The sequence below is a fragment of the Nothoprocta perdicaria genome, unplaced genomic scaffold (assembly GCF_003342845.1).
Source record: "Nothoprocta perdicaria isolate Ctin4 unplaced genomic scaffold, notPer1 scaffold_50, whole genome shotgun sequence".
Classification (NCBI taxonomy): domain Eukaryota; kingdom Metazoa; phylum Chordata; class Aves; order Tinamiformes; family Tinamidae; genus Nothoprocta; species Nothoprocta perdicaria.
In genome coordinates this window covers 3,040,548-3,064,176 of record NW_020455755.1, presented here as the reverse complement: position 1 = coordinate 3,064,176, position 23,629 = coordinate 3,040,548, and the positions used below count along the sequence as shown (strand labels likewise).

At 39.5% G+C, this 23,629-nt stretch overlaps 1 protein-coding gene across 1 annotated transcript in view; it reads left to right on the top strand.

The window, feature by feature from the left end:
- The first annotated feature begins 745 nt into the window (after positions 1-745).
- Positions 746-23,629, top strand: part of EFCAB5 (EF-hand calcium binding domain 5) — a 35,453-nt gene continuing 12,569 nt past the window's right edge. The window contains exons 1-11 of the mRNA XM_026047906.1: positions 746-784; positions 3,820-4,123; positions 6,772-7,342; positions 10,334-10,490; positions 11,166-11,223; positions 12,711-12,781; positions 16,020-16,175; positions 20,945-21,044; positions 21,242-22,099; positions 23,247-23,339; positions 23,473-23,565. Of these exons, the coding sequence (XP_025903691.1) occupies positions 6,777-7,342; positions 10,334-10,490; positions 11,166-11,223; positions 12,711-12,781; positions 16,020-16,175; positions 20,945-21,044; positions 21,242-22,099; positions 23,247-23,339; positions 23,473-23,565 (2,152 nt within the window). The 5' untranslated portion in view covers positions 746-784; positions 3,820-4,123; positions 6,772-6,776. The remainder of the gene's footprint in view (positions 785-3,819; positions 4,124-6,771; positions 7,343-10,333; positions 10,491-11,165; positions 11,224-12,710; positions 12,782-16,019; positions 16,176-20,944; positions 21,045-21,241; positions 22,100-23,246; positions 23,340-23,472; positions 23,566-23,629) is intronic.

Genomic DNA, 23,629 nt, shown 5'->3' with positions numbered 1-23,629 from the left:
CCGCGCGCGCCAACGGCCTCTCGCCGACTGAGGCGCGCCGGGGCTGGGCCGGCCGGGCACAATAAGGAGCCACGGCGCATGCGCCACCTGTCAGCGCCGCGCCGCCCCCGCGCCGCCTTAACCCCTGAGGCGCCGGAGAGCGGCCCGCGCCGCCCCGCGCCGCCCCGCGCCTCGCCCCGCTGCTCCGGCCTGAGGTGACTCGACTGTAGCCCCAGCCCCACGGCCGGGTGGACGTGCCCGCCGGCGGGGCGGCCCCAGGGGGGAGGAGCGGTGTGGGATGGACCCCCCTCCCGGTTCTCCCCAACGGCMATTCTCATGGCACCTTCTTGCCCTCATCATCTTGGCTAGCCTTGGTTTAGGGGGCAAAGTTGGCTCTTGCTGCAGGAATTCTTTTTCACGCATCAGTCGATAAGCTTGGACACCAAGAAAAAAAAATCTAGTAATTTCACTTGATATTTCTTGGTATTTTAAGCTTAATTTCCCCAGAACRCAACCCCGCTTGGAAGTTTGCGCTCTGAGACAAAGTTGCCCAGTGCTGTCAAACCGATTTATGACTTGCAGTTTCCAGCCTGGTGCTGCTGCATTTGGGGCAGTGTTAGCAGGGAAGCCTTTGGGATCATGCCCTGGCTTGAGTCCCTAATGAATATCCTACGTGTGATTAAACAGAAGCCCTGCTCCGTGCCGCCGGCCGGTCCAAAGCRCACAGTAACACCCTGGTTCCTTCCAAGCAGGTGGGTTCTGTTGCTTCGCTCCTTGAGGTGCCCGGACTGCAAGGGACTCTCAGGTAAATCTAAGCTCCAGAAAAGCCCCTCCGGTGGCTCCTCGGCGTGTCCCTGCAGCCAGGGTAACCAGTGGGGAGGTGCTGTGCAGGGCTCTGGTAACTGCCTCACCCGGCTGAAGAAATCAGGGTTGATAAGGAGGCGTTTTGCCTCCTAGTGGACAGGAGAGGATGAAAGATCCATTGGTTAAATGAGGCCGCGGTTGGGCTTAGGAGGTGAGGKTTGCTGCAGGAGGGCTGCACAGCAAGGCCGTGAACATGAAGTGTCCAGAAGAGCCCCCAGCGGGCTCGGAGCACATGGAGGGAACAAGCAGCGACCCACACGTAAACAGAGAGTCATTGTCCTGCCCTTTGTAACCATCCTGTTATTATTTTGAAACGCAATACTTAGGGAAAGCGTGCTTGCACTGCACTGTGATTTATGGCACAGAGGTCAAGAAAATACCTTCCAGACCTCCTCTAAATTAGTATCCTGCTATTTCTAAATATTCTGTAACTTCCCAACAGAACACTGTTTCTTTTGCATGGCCTCTTGTGCTATCTTTCCTTCCTCATTTATTTGTTAAAGGCCTTATCTTTCCTTTCTAATCTACAGCACAGAAGTGGTTTTGGTGTGTCTATACAGAGAGAAATAGATTGGCAAAGACTGCTTCAAATGCAGTCTTCTGCCATTATAGATAAAGCATCTTCTGGAAAAAAAAAAAAAGATAAGTGCAACAAAGTAGTTTTTTACTTGTGAGCTGCAGGTACGTAGTGAACATGTGTGATTTCTCTGCACTTCTAAAAGATATGGCTAGGCCAGTAAGGTTGTTAGGTGTGGCCATTGAAAAGAAACACAGGCTCAAATGCTTGGCATGCGCTACACGTTGGCCGTGCAAAGCATCACAAAGTTCTGCAGAAAGATAAGCTTTGTGGTTCCAGTGCCCTTTGCTGAGCTTATAGCCAGGTGCTTCTGCATGTTCCTGTAGAGTTTTTGCCATGATTTTCAGGGGAGGCAGGACTCACATTTGACAATGTGGAATATTTTCTCTCTGACGTATTACAGGAATCGTAACGTTACTCACCTGTCTTTGGAGTAGCATATCTGATTATTGTTTCATTTCCAGCAGGTAGGTTCCTGCAAACACAGGTCTGCTTTCAGACATATCTTGCTTTCATTCAGATATGTGTATTGATATAAGCAGACTACAAGTTCCTAGAGTATTCATGCAGTTCCCTCACCTGGGACTGGTGGTTYGTTCTGAATTTGGAGAATTAGTCATGCAGGGATTACTTGCAAGAAATGATTATTTAAACCACCTTTCAAAAGACATCTTTGTCTAATTTTCATATATCCTGTAGCACTTCCAATTATTTGAACAGCAAACATTTTTAAAAATCATTTATCACAAGTAAATAATGTAGTTGATATCTACAGTTAGCTGGAGGTCCAACATATCAGTTGTTAACTACAGTGATCAGAGATTGCAGTGGTTCTTCAAGCCATTACAAAGATATCATTTGCATGTGCAATGGTTTTTAGCAGCAGAATTTAAATGTGGAGGAGGAAGCTATAAGGCAGATGTATTCTGATTGAAAAGAGCAATTAGAGGGCAGTCTGTGGTCACTGCAGCATGGCTAGTACAAAAAAGAAACTGGAAGCCTGTGGCTATATTCTCCCGTGTGCTGAAAACACTGTGGCCAGCACCTGGTAGCTTTAGCTCAATAGGCCCTTTGAAGCATGAGAAGCTATACGTGAGCTATTTTTTTTTTTTTAATGCATTCCTAAAACTGCATTTTTTTTGTTTATTTAATGCACTGTAAATATTTCTCTGTCTAACACAACTTATTTTTATTATTACTATGTGTCGGGGCTTTATTGCATAATCTTGGCATCAGCTGCAAARGGCAACAATGCTCTCATAATGCATTTTATACAGAAAAACAGAAAAAGATAGAAGAGGCAATTCCAGCAAAACATCTGTGATGACATATTCAACCCATTATTTTGTCAACAGTGCAAGTATTTGGTGGCATAATAAAAAGATACTCTTTGCTTAGTGAAAACATTAGGAGATAACAGCCAAGTTAAATAGGGTGCAATTAAGGGTTTGCTTAACTCCTGGGATTCAGCTTTCAGAAAAATAAAAATAGAACTATTTTGCTACCTTCTTCCAAGTTCTGTTTGTATTTCTGTGGGAATTAAACAAGAGAAAGTGAGTATTTTTTTAAACCGATGCACAATAAAAAGAGGTGTAAGTTAACCAGAATAGCAATAAAATTACGATATGCAAAGGAGAAAAATCAAGCCCACTTGGGAGAAAAAACAACTTATTCATGGTCAGCTTGCTTTGAGGGGAAAAGAAAGCACAATCCACCTTAAAGCTTCATTTTATATTGCTGTGCACCCATTTTCTGCTTCATTTTTTGACATTGTGTTTTATTTCAACACATCTTGGAAATGAACTACAATGAGCATGTTTCCTTCTGATACATGTTCTTTTTCAAATGTTAGGCTGCGTAACATCAATGAAGTCACTGAACAGACACCTGATTTATGTTAGTATAATTGAGAGCAGCATGGATGTTCATAGACTTTTGTTTTGCTTTTCCCTTCTCCTTTCCTTTTGTTCCATAGTAATCTTCATGAATACAAAAATAAGAGGAATTATTTAAAAGTGATTCATGAAGTTCCTTTAGATTCTGTTTTAAAGGCAGTCGTCTTAAGAAAGTATTCTGTAGGTTCCTCCCTTTTTAGTGCTGTATCTGCCTTTCCTAACAGGCTGATAGAATGAAACAGTTTTTTTTTAAAAAAAAAAGAAGAACCTAAAAATGTCAATTAAAATTTGGCTTGGAGTTACTTTCTTTTTATCTCAGATTCTCACATCTGTTTGATACAGACCTCAGTTTAACATGTTATTCTATGGATTTCTGGCAGTTTCAGGATCCTTAAATCTGCAGGTGAACTTCTTGTCACTAAGCACTTGTGGATTCTCTCTCTGACTGTGTCCCCTCTTGAAGTTGTCTGTTGCCGTTCATAGTCTTTTTTCTTTTTTTTTCAGTCATGTGATGCAATGATCTAAGTTCAATACTGAAGTATACACTGGATTGGCAAAGCCAAAAACAACCTACAGCTTTTCTGAGTCGTGGATGAGGCATAGCAACCTTTGGGATTATTGCTTAGCAACAGCAAACACACACCGAGGAGTAAAACTCACAGTCCAGCGCTAGAGCAGGATTGAGAAATCCCTGATTCAAGTTTTTTAATGGCTGAGAACAGATGGGCATATATTTAGATTTCTACTCATTTGCAAAACCACTCTGAAAGCAAGAGGAATAAGATCTRTTTTTATATCTGCTCTAAAGGTAGGAAAAACAGTTCTTTAGAACTGTTTCAATTTTTGTTTAGAACTGTTTCAGTTTTCAGAAAACAAAAGAGAAAGTATCTTATTTTTAATTGAAAATTAAAAGACTATCGAGTGTTCAAAGGGTTATGGGCACATTGTGATTACTGCAATAAACATTCTTTATGAAACACTTTAAGGAAGAGCAAGACTATTTCTGAGCAGTGGCAGAGAAAAAGGAATTGGACTCAGTTTTTGAAAGGACTTGTGTAATTCAGATGTTACCAAAATGTTTATCTGTACAGATTTTAGTCTTTCCTTGCTCTATTCCAACCATATAAATTCCTAAGAGAGTAACAATGAAACTGTAAAAATCTTACTTGTGAGTAAGATTTGTTTCTTGTACATAAAATGGGGAGATGATCATTTTATACCTGCAGGGATTCCAGCAAGAATATTTCTGTCACAGAAAAGGAGCCAGGAAAGTGGCATCCTACTAAATAATGAAAAGCTTATCTTGCACTCAGCTTGAACAAAGGCTTACAGGAAACTTTATATCACATTTCAAATTTCCGGGGTGTTCCCAAAGCTTGTTTCTGTGTCTTGCGCTACTGTTATTTGGACAATGAATCTAGCCTCCACTTGAGAATGTCATGGACCTTGAGACCTTTGTCTGTTATGGGCCAAATTCTCAGCTATGTGTAAGTTCATTCCTTACAATAGGCTTGGTTCTTGATGCCCTGCTTCTATTCTTGGAGTTATGCCAGTGTCATGGAATGGAGATAGAGCAGTTACACTTAGTTGTGTCTTTAATTTGGGAACATAAGTGCATTTATAAACACTAATCCTCACAATCGTCCTAATAAATAGCTGAGAGCAGTGTGGAAAATAAATTCATCATCATTCAGAGTCAGCCACCTCATAAAGTAGAGTGCAGTTGCCCCTTTAACATTGCACAGAAACTTAGAATCCTAGTAAAGGATGTTAAAAAATAACATAAGTATTTGAAACTGTGAGAACAGTTTATTTTGGCACAACAAGACCAGTTGATTTGGAATGTGACCAGGACATTTGGTTAACACCCTGCTTTGAACCAAAAAGATTCTGGTTTTACAGCTTATTGAAAGAAACTCACCTAAGCAAGAGCAATTTGACAGGGTTGACAGGTTTGTCTTTCTGCTATTATAAATCTGCACTCATTTACAGCTCATGTCCTTTGGTGGGAAAAATAGCTACCATTTTTACAAGACTCTGTTTGGATCAGGCAGGCAGCTTGATCCATAAATCTGTCTCACTCCCCAGCAGGTAATCATTATTCCAAACAAATGACTGGAAGATGCCAGCAAACTCATCCAGAACACAGACACAGAAATTTAGTACCATGAAGCATCCTCCCTATCCAAGCAGTATTTGGATTCATGATGGTTATGAACCAGAAGGTCAATACCCTGGTAATTACCTTGGTGTGCCAGGAGGACCATAGATCACATTTGTGCATTTCCTGGCAGGCTAAACTCTGTCCTGAACAGCTACAGATGCTTAAGTATGAAGCAAAACACATCAAAAGCTATGGTATTACTATGGATACCGAAAGGCTTTAGTGAAATGCACTTTCGAATACAATATTAATATCACCATTCCCTTGCTGTTATTTAACTCTGGGCTATTTTTTTTCCTCAGCATGCTGGTGACTTTTCATGCTTTGAATTAAGTAGTTAAGCTCCATTCTGCAGCATTTTGTATGTGAAAATCCCATTACAGATGCCCTTAATTTTGTATGGAGACATAGAGCAATATTTTTCAAATTATACTTCATGAGAAAGTCAGTTTCTCTCTGATATTCTCAGAATAAACCTTCTGAGAAGAAAACTGTTTGTGAAATTGTAAAGGGAGATAGTGGCTCTCTGGAGGTCTATCTTCTACAGAATGATCTACAAGATTAAATGATGGCGAACAGCTTAATTTCATAGTTCAGTGTATAGTTTCCTTTCCTTAGGAGCTCTGCATTCTCTGTATTCCTTATTACCTTTMAAAAAATATGCAGAGCAAACAAAATTGCAAAAGCTGAATTCAAGTATCTTGTAAGGCAGGCCTCCACGCTATTTTCCACAGCTGCTAGAAAGATGAAATGATAATTGGTGAGAGCAGAAAGAAGAAAAAAGATGCACAGATACAGAAGTCTCATTCCCAGGCATCTGGTGCTTTGCATGATTTGCTTCCTGAATCTCCTCTCTGCTAGAGTTCCTGAAGGCCTGGAAGCAAACCCTAAAAGAAATAATGACATTAGGAGTAAGAGAAGTATAGTAGAGGAAGGACTTCTGAGGACTGTTCTCTTCTTGTTTTCTAACTCACTAAGTGACCTGAAATTAATCATATGTCTTTTGCATCTCAGTTTTTTTATTCCATAAAAGATGAACACAGTTATTTAGTTGCACTGTCTCCAAGGGCTGTTGTGATACATAATTAATCTTTATAAATCATTTACTGATCTTTGAAGCAAAGGGACTGTATTTATTTAAGAGTACAAAGCAGCAGAATGTAAAAAGGAACACAGAGAAATATTAGTTATTTCCTAAGTAAAGACTTGCTTCCTGTGTCACCTTTTAGGACACTGCTGTATCTTTTGGCATTATATAATATACTTCTATGTTTTTCTGTGTCACGATGCAGGAAGCATGGCTGCTCAGCCAGAAGAAGCAGCCCAGATTCCAGGTCAAAAATTCCCTGAACACGGAGATGAGAATATGACTGTCACAGAAATGAAAACAAATCAGGGGAGTGACGAGCTACGGTGTCTTAGCAATTACGCTCCATGGAAGGAGTATTTTTATGAAAAGGTACAGCAGAGAACTTTGAGTCTGCAGGAGGCAAAGCTGAAAATGCTTCAGGCACAAAAGGCAAAGGAAGAAAAGGTAAAAAAGAGAGAACCCTGTGACTGGCTGCCCAAGGAGTGGTTTAGTGAAGAGAAATACTCACTGGACACTCGCACCTATTTGCTTGACAAACTCCTACCTACCTTAATCCCAGGGGTGGAAAAGCTGTTAATGGAAGTGGAAAGAAACAATGTGCTCGCAGAGGACAGACACCCAACCAATTTTGACCCATTAATTTTTCTTGGAGAATATCTGATGAGGCATAACCCCAAGTCTGATATTTTTACAAAACCAGGCCCATATGTGAGAGGAATGAGGATGGTCACGGAGGAGCTGAAAATCGAAGTGCCAGATACAACATCAAACAGGTGAGGGAGTTGTAAGTGTGGCTGATTGCAAGACTTCAGCTGGTGTTTCTGTCTCTGTTTTACAAAAGGAATGGAATGACGACAGTCTAGTTTGCAAAATATGAAACTAATTGCACCTTGTGGAAGACAGTGCCGGAGATGGCAGTTGCTTCCTTCTTAAACACTGAGAAGCAGGAATGCCTGACCATGTCACATAGTGTGAAACAACAGTCATTCCTACACAAAGAAATATTCTGCCCTTCACAGATGTATAATACCTCCTTTGATTCTATCGTAACTACCTGTGTGGAATGCAAAAAAAGCTTTTGAACCAGTCTTGAAACAGACTAGGTTACTCATGGTAATTCTTTAGGACATATTATTAATATCAATGGACTATGGATTCTTCTGACCATTTCTTTTATATTCTTCCAAACTTAATGGAGAGATGAGCCTTAGTTCTCATTGAAGATGTTTTCCCTTTACCAAACCAAGWGCAATATTGGCCTGGTACATCACAGAAAGTCCCTGTCTCAGAATTTTTGCTTCCTATTTTAAAAGGAAGGTGGATCTGAAAGGGTAAATTAAAAATTCTAAAGTAAAAAGCTATTTTTATTTTATTGTCTGGCCTATGCGTGGTGCGTATGCTATTAGCATATAGCATATGCTATATGCTGTATCCTATATGCTGTATCCTATTGCTTCAGGATAATATTTAGTGAATATTGGATCATCGTGCAATATGTAACAGTTAACATGTGMGTGCATTAGGTAAACGATAATGCTTCCATTTTGATCGCATTGTTTGGAAAAATATAGAAGTGAACATTTACGCTTATAGATGACCCAGGGRTGATTGTGAATGGTGTAAAAATTACTCATTTACTACTAGAACATTTTATTCTGTACCCGTGTGTAGAATAATGATTGTTTGAATGGCTGTCTCTTTTGTTTGCATAAATAGTACATACAGATTTAAAATTGGTTTCAGTGTCAGGAATTAGGGAGGTCGAATGTTGACATGTCTTATGCATGACTCTCAATGAAGATATTTGAAGCTCTCAGTATTATAATGAATAAAAAAATATGTTAAATTTCTCTCTCTCCCCCATCTCAACCTCTGTCTCTCTATAGTCTACATACTGTTAGAATTCCTAGAAACATGTCTTATATGAATGTAATTAAAGCCATGTGATAAATGAACCTCACGCAGTCACTACCCTCCTTCTCCCACAAAGAATAAAATAAATATAACTGCACTGAAAATGCTCAGTATGYGAGAGCTCAGCTTTTGGGCTTTTTATGAGAGAGAGGTGTGCTAATAGTGCAAGCAAAGGTGGTAAAAGATTCTTTTACAAGATGCAGTGATATTGGAAATGCCAATTCTCTGAAACAAATGATCTGTGGAAACATCTGGTTTTCAGTGAACTTTCACACAATCGCAGACTGTTGTGGGGGAATGCTTGGGATCCCAAGCTTGCCAAGCCTTTGTTTTGGGGGCTGTTTCATCACTCAGATCGCTTCACAGGACACCTGATTACTGGAAGTTTAGGACCGTATCTATTTTATTTGGGTRGAAAAAAAATATTAAGAATTATATTTTTTTCCTTTTAATTTTTATCTCGCCGAAAATTTTAAATCCTTCTAACTTTCACCACAAATCAGTTTATTTCTGGAGAGGTCACACTTCCCTGCAGCATGCAAAGTGCTGGCTACCCAATGGCTTATCTTGGCACTGCCCTGGTAATTCCGTGTTTATGTGTAAAACCAGGTTCTGAGTTTTTAGCTTTTGAAGATTCAGAGCTGATGCACAGGAAGTGACTTATAGGAGTCACAGGGATCAATCTGTCTGTGGTCAGCACGGCCAGGAGGTTCACATAGCTGTAGCTGTAATCGGTTTTGCATATCCGCTGGTGGTATTACCATGGGATTTGCGTTCTCAGTAGCTCAGGATTTACGTATTTGTGGTGGCACTTGTATTGTCGGGGTTATATAGGCTTCCTAAACCACAGCAGCACAGAGGATTTTACTGACACTGTGGAGCATTTTGAGATTCTTAATGTGAGTCACTAGCTTTTTAAATGGGAAGAAAATGGAGGGGAAAAAAAAAAAAAAGAAAAAAGAAAAAAAAAAGAATGCCAGGCTGGGCTCAGAATCTCCCTCATAAGCACCAGAAAGATCAGGAGTGAAATTCTGACCCCAGTGGAATTTGTGGAAGCCTTGACGTTACCGTCAGCAAAGACAAGATCTCACCACACGTACTTATCTAAAGTTTACTAATCCTCAGGGAGCTTTTCTCAGGCTTCCTCCAGCCTCTCCTTACTGGTGATCCGGCTGGGAGTCAAGGAATGTGGGAGAACAGATGGAAGAAATTCATTAACTGAATGGATTGATACCTGAAACAGCCTGTATTTGTCCAGGGACGGCAGTCCTGTCTGAGTCAGCCATCCCTGTGTGGGAGTTAGGCGGCTGTCTTCCTGAAGAAACATGTCTCATTCTGCAGGGAGAAGTCACCATCYCTGCCATCTCATGTTGTCTGCAAGTGTCGAGTACCGGAATGAGCTCRTTGTGCCATGGGTACCCTGCGCCCAAAAAGCTCCGTGATAAGTGGCCATGAAGAATAGGCACCTGGTGATGAAATTACTGTGCTCAAAGTGTGTTGTTACAACTTGCTAAACAGGMCTTGTTATTTATTAATGCAAATGTCATTGTTTTTATAATTTCAAGGGTAAACCCAGTGCAACAGAAGAAACCAGGGATAGTATCAGCCCATGCAGTACGTGCAAAACAGGGAGAGGAATGAGGAACAACCTCTGGGAGCAGGAATAGGTGGAATAGGCTTTCTTTTTTTTTCGGATCCTTCTCCCCTTGTGAACTGATCCTTTGGCTTTTAACATTTGGAGCATTAATAATTTCCTAAAGGTGTTATTTCCATTTCATAAATGAAGAAAGTCAAAACCAAGGCATTATTTATTATAATTGCTTTCTAAATTATATGCCCATGTCCTMCAGGTTGGCCAGGATGAAGTTTGAGGCAGAGAGCAAACGTAAGCAAAGGGAGCAGGTGGAGAATATAAAGTCTCAAGTGAAGGAGAAGAGAAAGGAGGCTTTGGCAATTCAGTTCAAAGAATGGACAGTGGATGTCAGTGGGAGAATACCAATTGCACTGGTAATTAGGGAAGATATTTACTAATATACTGCTATGTTTATTCTAGATAGGAGGAAAAGGGAGTTTGTGATAGTGCAGTGTAACCTGGAATGTTATTAATGAAGCAGAAGGATAGGTAGAGGTGCTGATCTGATACCCCAGAATCAGAGTGCAAGTTGGTATCTATCACTTAGTCTCACCAAGCTCTAATTTACCATGTGCCCATGGAATTCAATGCCTTCTCCACAGAAGGCTGGGAAGATTAAATGTGCCTTGAAAGACTCAGATATTTCCCCACTGGATGGTATTCGGTGCTCCTGGTTATCCCTCAGAATCTCCTTCAGAAATCTGGGTAGCCACTCTTGCTCTCCTATAGCATCCGTTTAATCTTGTTTATACCCGTATCAAAACTGCAGCCCAGAAAAGATGAGATTTGAAATCATCATTATAGAAGGTCTGGTCTTGGTRAGGTCTTGGTATCAACACCTTACCTACAAGTCACATACATCCCCTTGGAAAATTTCYTATGGCTACACAGGGTACTGCAGAGACAAGGTCAACATTCAATAGGACCTGCCTATTTGTGGTAGCAAGCCTGGCAGACCCACAGAACTGGTCATTCAGGCTGATTTATTTTAGTAATTACCTACTGTTGTCTGCATGAAACAGACCTTTGACTATTACCTTGATTTGTAGGTTCAGAGCGCCCTGAGGTCATTTCTGGATGTCATTGCTTCTGTAAATGCAGGAAAAGGTAAATTTTTGAGTGTCTTCTTTAGTTTTATTTTTATGGTCTGAACTCTGATGCAGACTGTGGGCAAACTGCAAATGCATTTGATCATGACAAAGAGTCTGTAAGGGTAGTAACAAGAGCTAGGACACTAACCACAGATGTTCAGGCAGATTGGAAAGAGATTGAACCAACTTGTGGTTCATCAATATGATACTGAAAAGAACAAACAGAAGCTTAAAAAATCTTTCAGGGAGATAAAAAGATCAGACATAGGCCCTATCCATCTCTATTCTGTTTTATCCCGACATTGTCATGTGCATGTCACCATTTTCATTGAAACGACCTCTATTTTCACCTTCTCATTTTGGCTCCTGCCTCTTGTGAGGCTCAAGGACAGCTGGCATATTGGGAAGTGGGGAGAATAGGTGGTATCAAAACAATTAAAGTCTGCCAGTGTTGTTGCCTTTTATGGTTTCGGGAAAAATACCAAAAATTAACTGACATATTCCACAAAATACTTCTTCCTATATAGCCACTCCCCTGGCCAGTCACAGGCATGCTAGACACATGAAACACAAAGGCCTCTATATCAGAGCACTCAGCACAGAAAGGATTTCCATAATGCTGATCCTCTTTATGGTTTACACTTGACCTCCCTTAGTAATCATAATGGAATAGATACAGCCAGAAACATTGAAGTGGCAACATACAGCCTGCTGCCAGCCTTTTACATAGATAACATATAATRATCATCAATAATAACAAATCTGCCTTTGCTGGGGGATGAGAGGCAGGGCATCTCCAGGCTGTATTGCTGCTTGCTGCTGAAATAACCTTTGTCTAGAGCCCTTTGCTCAGCCCTTTCTATATTAGAGAACTGTTCCTCTGGGTAACCCTCCCAGATTGGTAGCATGTTATGCAAATACCAGCCACAGCCTTTGTGCTCCTGGTGCGGTGGCTGCAGCTCTTGAGTCTTTCCAGGGGGGTCGGGTACTGGAACATGAAAGTCCAGAGGAAGTTTCTGCCCTGACATTCACTCTGTAGATGCTGCAGGTGCTTTATGCCATAYTTCACTGCCAGCTTTGCTCTATTTCTCAGTGTAGTGAGTTTTCTCATTATTCCTAATATATTCCTGTAAAATCAAGAAATAATCTCAGCAAAAATAGCATGTCTGTGCTTTGTTCACAAATCCATGTAGATATTTGACATATCTTCTCAATTCCTTGACAGCAGCACAGAAGCTGGCCAAAAGATAGTTGTGAATATGTTAGCCAGGATATTTCTACAGAGCTATTTGGGAAAATTWTTATAGTTTTCAAATTCTACTGATGCAAAGAAAAATCCCTGCCCTCAAAGTTTTAAGGTAGCTYTTTGTTAAGAGAGCTGATAAAATAATAATTCAATAAATTTAATCTAATATGAGAAGAAATTGTTGTGCAACAAATGTGTACAACATGCAAAGCCACAGCTGTTTGCTTTCTAAACTGTATCCCTTTATTTTCTGCTAGCAGTCTATGACAGGAAGCTGGAAATTGTAGACACGCTGGAAAAAAAAGTAAACATAGATGAATTCACAGAGGTGAGGAAAGTAGTAGCAGTATCTGATTACAAATGTGATGTTTATCAAAAAGTAGCAGCATTTCCCTAGGAACAGCTAACATGAGTAAGTGAAAGACTTCTTTTTTCTCCAGCATGGCAGATAATTGCTTGTCTTAGGACATTTCATGGCATTTTCATCTGTATATCCACTCTGCACAGTCAGGCCTGCAAGAGGGAACATTTTGCATTTTTAAGCTGGTATGAGGAACTGCACCATTTTTTGCCCTGAATTGTTACTGGCCTGAACTACAACCAAACTGCAACAAATGGGGTCACAACTGCCTGAAAAATAAAATCAGGCTGAAAAAAAAAGTGCAGTTTTAAAATCAAAAGACATCGAGAAACATCAGAAATATGTTTTTAATCCTCAGAAGTCAAGAAGAGTAGTTGGAAATTTCACCCCATTGCTCTTCATCAATTTGGAGACAACCAAGTTAGTTCAAACTAAATTTACTGTAAAACTCTGCAGGCCAAGTCTTTGCCAACTGTTTCTACCTACAACAGAGCTAAATTTTATGTCTGGGTTATTAAACCTGTGAAAGGGAATGTTTAGAATAGAAATAATGACAGACCCTCAACTGCAGCAGTGCTAGTGGGTGCTGTTAGGATAATTAAAAACAGAGCATAAAGCATCTGTGCAGAGACTAATTTCAAGCAGCCATGTGTGATTTTTGTGCCTTCTTCACTCTCAGGAGACTCACACATTCAGTGTTTTGCAGAGATGCATTTTTATGATAACTTGTTGAAGATTTTTTTTAAACATGAGATGAGATATTTTAAAATTTAACCTCAGGATAACTGCATTTAATTAAGGAACCTATTGTAGATAATGGGAGCCTCGAGAATTGCTTTTGTCACTGAAATGAAGCATCAATCCGTAACCTCTATACTACATGTATAAGCACTGGATGATTTCATACAACATTAACATTAGAAGAATATTTTAAAATACTCTTTGTGTACTCTGTGTTTGAAGTCAATTAAAAGATATGAGAAGAAGGTTCAGAAATGTAAAGACCTGGAATGTCAGCTGCATATTTACCAACCAGTGCAAAATTGTTCTCAGAGTATATTCTCTGATGCTTTTTCCAGTTCAGTTTTAAATTAATCAAGTGACAAGGCTTTCATCACTTCCCTTGAGAAACTATTCCATAATCACAGACCTCGCTGTCAGGGCAGTGTTACTGCTAATCCTCAGCTTCAACGAACTTCCTTCATTGGTTTGCATCACTCACCTAAAGCAGAAAAAGAAATGATCTTTCTCCACACTGATCTAGGCCCTTTCACATGTGGAAATCATTGCTTTTTAATGGACCTTAAAATTAAATGGTTTAATTTTTTTTTTTCCATTCTTCCTTGAATTCAGTGCAGCTTTGGTTTACTTAATGGCTCTTAGAAACTCAGCAGAAAGACCTCACACATGGGTTCTTTTTCTGGGCAAGCAAAACAGTGGATGTTGCTTGTTGTATCTRAACATCCTCAGCGACAAGCTGGTGGGATCTTTTATATTAAAACAGTTTAGATCCCAAAGACCAGTCCTTTGTAATTTATTTCACAGGATTTGCAGAATTTCTAGTAGTCTCACACATAGCTTTTGACACCAAGGGGCATTTGGCCCTTTGTAGGACCTCAAGGGCTCAAAACACCCTCATGCTTTAAAAATTAGCTTAATTTTCAGGGTTGCAAGTGGCTTCCTCCTTTTCTAATGAATTAAAAGAAAGAAAAAACAAAGCCCAGCTGACCCATTGCTATTGCTGATGCATGTTTACTAACTACAGTGAGATTCTTGGTTAGTAATAAATAAATGTTTGCTTATCATATGTGCAGTACTTTACACATTTTACATCAGCTAAGAAAAGCTTATGACCCCGCAACGGTTCCTCCTGCCCACATAAGCAAACATACACTTCTAAAATTTCTGTGAAGCTGTTAGACATCGATATTAACATCTAAGCCTTTGCATGTGTCATCAAAATGCCATAAAAATAACAAGCTGCTTGTCCAACGTGCCTCCTCCCAACTGCTGTCATCTTTAAGGTTTATCTCTCACAGGGCCCCGGGTTGTAAGAGCTCTGAAAACCAGTAGATTCATGTACAGCCTGATCTGCCACCCTCTCTCCAACCCACCTACATCTTTTCTTTTTATGCTGAAACGAAGAAAAAAGCTCATTGATTTRGGAATTATTCTTTTCCACAAGCCACCTTCAGGCCATTGACTTCTTGTTTTCGTTCGTCCTCCTCCCCAGTTGTCCCATATATTTGGAAATTATGCAATACAGACATTAATAATAGTATACATTAATATTTCAGTAAGTCAATCCCTATGCAACATTTTCAACAAGTTCAAGATGCACTAGCACTTATTTTAGCAATGGTTCTGTAGCTCTCAGTACTCTAAAATGGGATAATGGGAACCATTCTATGCTTTGCAAATTCCTCTTTTTAACTGTATGGGCTTCAGAAACCTGCTGTAATAATTCAGCACAGGGTTTGGGATTGTGGTTTGTTCTGAGGGCCATTATTATTTATGTCATGCACACCACATTTTTAGAACCATATTGCTTTTGCTCATAAAAACCACATGGCTATAAATCCCAAGTGTTAAAGTGTCTCCAAGACTAAGACTTTAAATAAATCTCCATTCAGTAGTATTCCCACTGTCAGAGGACTTAGGTGACAGCGTGCTCATTTTCCAAAGGTGTTTTCGTTTTTTTTATTAGTGTATCCAAACTGGTTCATTCAGCACTGCAATTGTGGGCAGTGGCCATTTTGTGGCCTTAGAGTGCTGAGTGACTGTCAGTTCTACAAAAAACAATTKTTCAAGACGCTATCCTGAGAGTAAAATCAAGACTATTAGATGCTGCAGAAAACCACAGAGAACTTATATGTGAGACCTGAGGTAACCTATCTTAGGTAATGACGTTTCACTGGAGGGACTCTAGTGCAGCATCTGAGCCGCTGAACACGACAACTAACCTCAGGGCCAGGAAAGGGACTGTTTAATACACATTTATTCAGTGCCTAGCACAGCAATTTCCCAGGCTTCTTTTTTGGAGGATGTTACTGCTTCTGAAAGAAAGAACAAAATAAGCCGTGAAGCATCCATGCACCTGGTTTGCAGTCTAAAGAGCAAAAGAAATTCCGACACATTTCTTTGCACTTAATCTTGTTCAACTTATTTGCAGCTAAGCATGCACGCTGCTTCTTTCTCTCCATAGTATGTCCATTCCACCACTGAGAACTTGACAAGCGACATGTTCCAAGAGCTTCTGAAGCATCTCTGTCACTGCGCTGGTGACTTCCGAGAAGCARTAAGACACGATGTGTGGAGGCAAATGTTTACTGATCTCTTCCTAGCTTGTGACTATGGGAAGGTAGGCACAGCAGCTCTCAACCTGGTTTCCACACAGTGATGCTTCCCATTTGGTATTTCCTTGGATCATTGCTTTTTGTTTGTTCTTTATGACTGCAGGTATGCTATTTTTGCTTACTCAGCATTATTTTAGAAGCCATTTTAGCTGGTGATGCATTTTATTCAAATTCATGGTTCTTACTTAGACATAGAAATAATCAATAGCCTAAACCTGATGGCTAGATAGAAACTGAATGACCTAGAGTAGTGAACTGGGTTTGGAGTTTGATGATTTTGGAAAAGAAAATAACCATGAGCATTACTATTTTTTGTCATTACCTGTTCCCGTAGCACTTTCAAAGGATTTGGATGCCAGCTTTTCTATCCAGTCATATTTCAACAAAGATAGCCTTACAGAGGTTGACCTTAACAAATGTGCACATTACAACAGTAATAATATCTATTAAATCATTTATGTTGCATTAATTTATATACCTTTGGTCCTTTAATCAAAAAATTGCAGGATGCTTTATAATTAGAATGCAAAAATAATCCAGGCTCTACAGCCTCTCTCTGGTAACTACTGTGAACATCAGCTGCGGTTTATAGCTGGGAAATTAAAATATAGTGAGTCAGTTACAGAGCTGCAAATGAAACCCAAGAGCCATAATGTGGTTTGCAGCAGCTCTAAACTCTGTCAGTTGTCCTCTAAATATCTCTACATCCCCATTAAAAAAAAATCAGAGTTATTAGAAAGCCAGTAAATAGTAGGAGCTGAAGGATCAATGGCATAAGTTATTGCTAAAACCTTGGGCTTCATCCAAAAAGCACAGCTTTTTCGCAAGTAGCCTCAGTTAGCCAGTTGCTGGCTACTGCACAGCAAACAGTTGACATAATCTTGCAGTTTTCTCGCTACATGTACTATATATTGCATTCATCACTCCCCTAGTGATGTTTATAGCATGCCTACCCAGAGTGAATGAACTGTGCTCTACAATGTCATGCTAATAATGTCATTACTTCTAAGAGAATGGGATTACAGAGCACATTTCAACACCAATACTATGTTTTAGAGAATGGCAGACAAGTTGTTATTTCGGAGATGAGGAAAGAAATGTGTCTACTTCTCACTCAGAAGACATTTAATTTTCCTATTGCTCCATCAAGAAGAGCTATGATGGCTTGTCCCAGTTAGTGTAATACGTAAAGCAGAGTCCTGTCTTTGCAATTTTGAAAGCTGCCTTTCTCTCTCTTTCGTGTGTTAATGTTACTTTCTTCCTACTAGTTCTGTGGCAGTAATCACCATCTCCATGCTGCTAATCCCAGTGGAATCTCAGAGGCAGAGAGCCAAAAATTCTAGCACACAAGAGTGAGCAGCTATCAGCACAGATGTCACCACTATGCAGAAAAAAAAATGATCATAGGACTGTTTCTAGCCTTTGAGGTAGACAAATTTACAGATTTATTTGTAAATCTGTAGTGTGACTCATGCACTTCTTTTAAAATTGACCTCAGCTGCTTCTGGTCTCCGGATTAGATACAAACTAACCCAAAGACTTCCACCATTTGAATGTGATCCATTACCTGTAATACTCATTCTCAAAGCACAGCAAAGCAGTTGTTTCAGTTCCTAATTTACATTCGTTGGGTGGCAGGCAGTTATTCCAGTCTGCATGGTGAGTATGGCTGGCGCTCTCAGTGATTTGCAATTAGGGCCAGGGAGCTGAGAAAGCAGCGTTTAAATTACAGCCAGATTAGAAGGTAGCCACATGATCATTATTATGATTTAAAATGCGTGAATCCAAAAGGATGGCAGCTCAGCAACAACAGCCTGGACTATATAGTATAGCAGTTACATTCCCAGATAAGAAAAAAATTGAATCACTATTTTAATGTCCTAAAAGGAGATGACTCTTTGAGTTTAAAGATGCTTGTCTGTCCTAATATGTGTCATATACAGTTTGTTTTGACATTATAACACAATCTGCTTTAGTTTTCAGAGATATTTCAAGCCCAGGATCTTAAAATGCACCTGAATCAACCCAGAGATTAGTTTTCAAAATAACGGAGGTCTGAAAAACGTCTTACTTTCCTTGCAATACAAGAACAAAGTTTGCCTTTTTGTGACCATTTATGGGTGTCTATTCTTCCCATCTTGGACACCAACAAGGATGTTGTGGTGGTCAAGATAGGTATGTCCTGTTTCCGTAAAAACAAACAAGCAGTTAAACACTGACCTGTCACTGATGGAATGGTGACAATCTGTTCAAGTCAGTGCCCCTAAAGGAATTACTCATAGATCACAGAACACTGCTGAAAACAGCTGAGGATCATCACCTGCCAATATCTATGTGACAAGGAAATTAGGTCAACGTGTTTCAACTCTCTAGCTCCTGCAGTTGGCATCAGTTRAAAGGGAAGGCAAGTTTTGAGTTGCTGTACAAACACAGATGGCCTGCTGTTATTTATAGTGGATGCGGTACTTGTCCTGCAAAGAAGAAAAGTCAGTGTGATCTTTCATCAACCTCCCTACTCATACACAAAGCACAAAGAAATGTGACCTTTTCTACTTAGTTTAGGATCTCACAAGGTTGAAACCTTGGTTAAACCAGGTTGAAAATGGCTTTCTGTCACAAAACTCCTCCCTTCTATAGATAGCTTTACTGTGACACCTTCCTCCCAAATTAAGTTGTAAGAAAAAGGGCCCTGAAATAATAAAGAGAACTCTGGTAGAATAGCAAATATATATAAATCATAAACRTTAAAAATAAGATGAAAAATCTGCTTCTAATGCATACTCAGTAATTTCTATTTTCAACAACTTTTTTTTGTTWTTTTTAACAATATAGAAAAATAAAATGACTTTGTCTTGGTCAATCAAGAAAACATCTTCATAGAATCTGACTTATCCAAATCCCACAGTGTATTATTTTAACATGACAAGAAGTATTTGAATACAAGAATAACATATTCTATTTTATTTTTAATAACACTGCATTTATTTACTGTTTTAATAAAATAAAGCTTGGCATTAGTGCTGGCAACTTCAAGGCAACCCGAAGATGATTATGACAAACAACAGCTGGGAAAATTCAGTGTGTATGTAATGTGTGTGTAATGGAAATACTCAAAGAAGAATCCAAATATTAGACAGTGATATGCTAACATCTTAAAAATTTACCATGACAGTTCTGTGTTTGTGTTTCCGTTCAACAGATGCAGAATTAGATCTGAGATATTTAATGGAAAAACAAACAGCATAAATAAATGTTTACATAGGAGATTATAGGGTATTTGTACATTAATGGCAAGATAAAGATACTTGGAATCATGGCTTAGGTCTTGTAAGCTTAGGGACAGAATTATGTGATGATGTCTGTTGTTCCAAATCCATATGTGAATGAAACTCAGCAGTAATTTCCAGGGTTATTTATTTATTTATTTATTTTACTATCAGGAATTAGATTAAATGCATTTGAAAGATAAAAACTGGACTAAGTGGCTGGTTATATTTTGGTTCCGTTCATTTCCTCAGAATTTGTAAAAAAGGTTTCAATTCACTTTAGAGGAGAGATGCCACAGTAACAGAAAATGTGAGGTATTAATTTTCTTAATTTTCAGTATTAGTCTCCTTGGGTGGCACTTTACCCGTAAGTCATGTGTTGTGTTCAGACTGTCCCCTCTTCACACTGATGCCAATACTTACAATCTTCGATTATAAACAACACAGCCATCTTAGGCTCATTTCCAGAATATAGCAGCAAATTTTTCCATTAATTTCTTTAGCATAAGGACAGGAAAATGTTTACACAAATTAAAAATTTGGTGAATTTTACATTTCGCAATTTTTACACCAAAAGCAAATTGGCAAAAAGGAAGTCAGTAATTCAAATTGAAAATTGCCTGCTACAGGTAATGAACTTAAATAAATTTGTTCTCTAATCAGCTATTGTATTTTAACTAATAGGAGGGAAATTACAAAGGTGGCAGGCCTGAAATAATGACAACAGGAATTCATCATAAAATGAGGAGAATACAATTGTTTAGATTTGATTTACTTTTTAAACTCACTGTTTCCTGATTGGAAATGGCCATTTCATTGTCCTTTCCTGCTTTCATTGTCTTTGTACACTCACTCTGAGCAACAAGGACTTAATAAACTCTGCATGTTCCTCTGCACTGGAACAACTGATACCTCTGTCACCTCTGTGGTCAAATGCACATGAATTTTAAGTAGAAATTAAGGGATTGTCATTATAGTTTAGATTTTTGATATGCTTATTTCCACAGCAATTGCCAATACTTGATGCCTCAAAGGAAATGATGGGGCACAACACCAAAGCACAAGGCACAGTCACTAATAAATGAAAATTCCTCCGTAGGATATATATCAGTATATATCCTGAAAGTGTGAAATGCTGTGACTTTGATCCTCACATGAAGAATTCATTTGGCAGTATTGGTCACAATCACCTAACCGTAATTTTTCCAGAGCAGGCAATAGGATAYGCCTGCAGAGTAATGTGAATAAGGAATTCCAGCTAAGCTCAGAGAAGTAATCTTTCTTCCTATGAAATAAATTGTCCACTTTGAAATTTTTGCTGATGTTTTGCTAATGGTAAATTCCAGCCAGAGGTAATTCTCAGCTTCTACAGACTGAATACTACAGACGGCGGTGCAGCAAATGTTGAGGTAAGCAACAAGAACTAGAGGAAAAAAAAAAGCTGCAACCAATAATCCTATATTTTTTTCTTTTTTTATTCTTTTTTTTTTGGGGGGGTGGGGGTCTAGGTTGGCCTCCTAAATAGGCAAATAGTCCTCGCCCTACTGGAAGARTTCTATGACAGAAGACCTGTGGCTGCCAAGAGGGGATTCTGTAACCCAAGACAATGTAAGTATATGCAGGTAAAAATACTATTGCAACRTTCTGAGTTTCTGAGTATGCATGTTTGCAGGGAGTACATAGTATGTATGTGGTATGTATCTAATGGTATATATTTGTTTGTGAATTCCTTTCTTCTTTTTCTTCTTGGTTGAACACAAACCAAATGTAAGCTATCAACTTATCAACCCTTTTTCTATTATTAGGGCCAATAGTTGAGCTACAAGAGATTGAGCTTACAGATTTGTGGGGAGGCCTTGATGACCAAGAAGTTTTTGAGGAACTCAGTGAAGAGTCTGAACTATCTCAGACAGAAATTTCTGAGGGACAGACTTCAGTGTCTGAACTTGTACATGATGACAGACAAGACATAGACACATATGGAATGAGCACTGCAGTCAGAGAAGATCTTCTTGAACAAAGGGATATGAGTGAAGCTGAGGCTAGAGGGATTTCTGAGGAAGAAAACCAAGCATCAAATCTGCTTCTAAAAACAGAAGCAAGTGATGTGGAGGTAAGAGAAGAAAGTGAGGATGGTGTGTCAATGATGCAAAGCACTGATTTTGAATSTAGGGATTTGGATGGAGATACAGTCCTTGGTGAGAAATCTTCTTTCCATGAAGACASCGGAGCTGAAACACAAGCTGAGTCTGCAAGCGTAGAGAGCCAGGGGGAATCCTTCCCAAGATCCGCCTTTACTGGAGATGGTGTCACTGGAGATGAAGAACCTAGATCTGAAAAACAGATGGAGGAAGGAGAATTTAGCCTGGGTAGAGARTCAGTTCCAGAAACAAATATGGGAGAAGACCATACGATCTTGGGTAGAGAACCTGGCACAGAAGGACAGGCTAGACAGGAGGAGGACAATTGGATTGYGGAGCCAACTGAAACAATTCCAGGACCAGCACCTGAAGCTACAGGAATGGTCTCGGAAGAAGGAGCTGCAGCCGAGGAAGGAACTAGGCCGAGAAAAGAGAGTTTTTCTAATCAGCATGACAACCAGTTTGGAAGACAGGCAACCTCAGAGACAAGACTGCAGGCCGAAGACCTTTTGCAAGACCAAGGTAAAACATTCTGCTTTGTTGTGGCCAATCTTCATCTGCACTGGTTTAACTATAGGTGTGTTTTTAATCCATTTCAAAAACAGTGCAAGCATGTGAGTAGTTTTTGAGTAGGCAAGAGCATAAGCTTTTTTATCTCCTCAGCATGGTGTTTCCTCTCAGAATTTCAGAGCATTTTCCTCTCTCAGGACAGCAGGTGAGTCACTTTGTTGGTGATCTGTATTCAAGGCACTGATCAAGACTATTTAAATCAAACAGGGACTTTTTAGAAGCAACAGCGCTTTATTATAATAAGGAGAAATTTTATATTCTACTTCCACTCTGGAATATTATGACTGCAAGACAGAGCAGGAGCATGTTAAATATAAAAATAGCTTTTAATAATTATTAGAATGGGAAGGTCCATAGGGAGATACATTCTGGAATCATATAGCAGGAACCTTTTATCTTACTGAGTTTCCAAAGGAACATCATACTTTTCAATTATATACAAAGGCCTTTGTTCTAGGAAGGCTATGACTGTGTAACTCTATGTTTCATACAAGGTGGTTTCTTAAACACAGTAGAAGGACAAAGTGCTTACTAGTGGTCTGGGAATGCATCTTTTTGCATCTCACAGCTTAAAGCACTGCAAGAGCTGGGTCTACACTGCACTCCAGTCTAGTGACCAACTTTTCATGTAAAGGGCTGTGAAGCTGATAATATGGCCCATTAGGATCTGGAATTGTTTTGTGTGCCTAGCTTCCAGTACAGAGCACTGACTTGTTATTTGATCTGTCCATGGATGGACACAGTGTTGTTTGAGTGATGCCAGCCTTCCATCTGCAGGGCAGATTCCCACCCTGTTCTCACTGACGTGATCATAAGATGCTGTTTCAGAGAGAGGTGGGCGAGAAAAAAAAAGTCTGGATATCATGTTGAACCTACATTGGAAAAGAAGGATGTTTTATTGCTCTTGCTAAAATGGATGGTTGTAGTAGGGCTTAAAAAATATAACTGTCACCAGGTGAGTTTCAAGAAGCAATATTCCAGACAGCAAAAATAAATAGCTATTGATAACAAGAGTAGCTCTAGAGACATAGAAGTAGATTTTACGTATGCTCAYATTAATAAACCCTGGTTTACAGAAGATTTCTTTTTAAAATTGCAGGTCCAGCACTGTCAGCCAGAAAGGATTCTCAAACCAAAGTTAGCCAGGAATCTGAAAAAACAGAACAATTGATAGATGGGATGCCATGGTCAGGTGACTACTTGTGTCAGCTCTTTTCATCTGCTTTTAGACTGTGATTGGATACAGATTTAACAGATTTTAAATCTTTTTAAAAGTCTTTTTAAAAAGCTTGTRTATTTACACAGTATATTTTATCTTTCATCAGGTGACCTTCTGACTTCTGACCTAAGTGTCAGGTATAGCAACTATGGAAAAAGAATAATAGAGGACTGGAACTGTGAGAACTCTAGATTCCCAGGTATTAGGGCACTTGGACACATAGTGACTGACAGTGTCTGCACACAGGCTGTTACTGCTGTGAG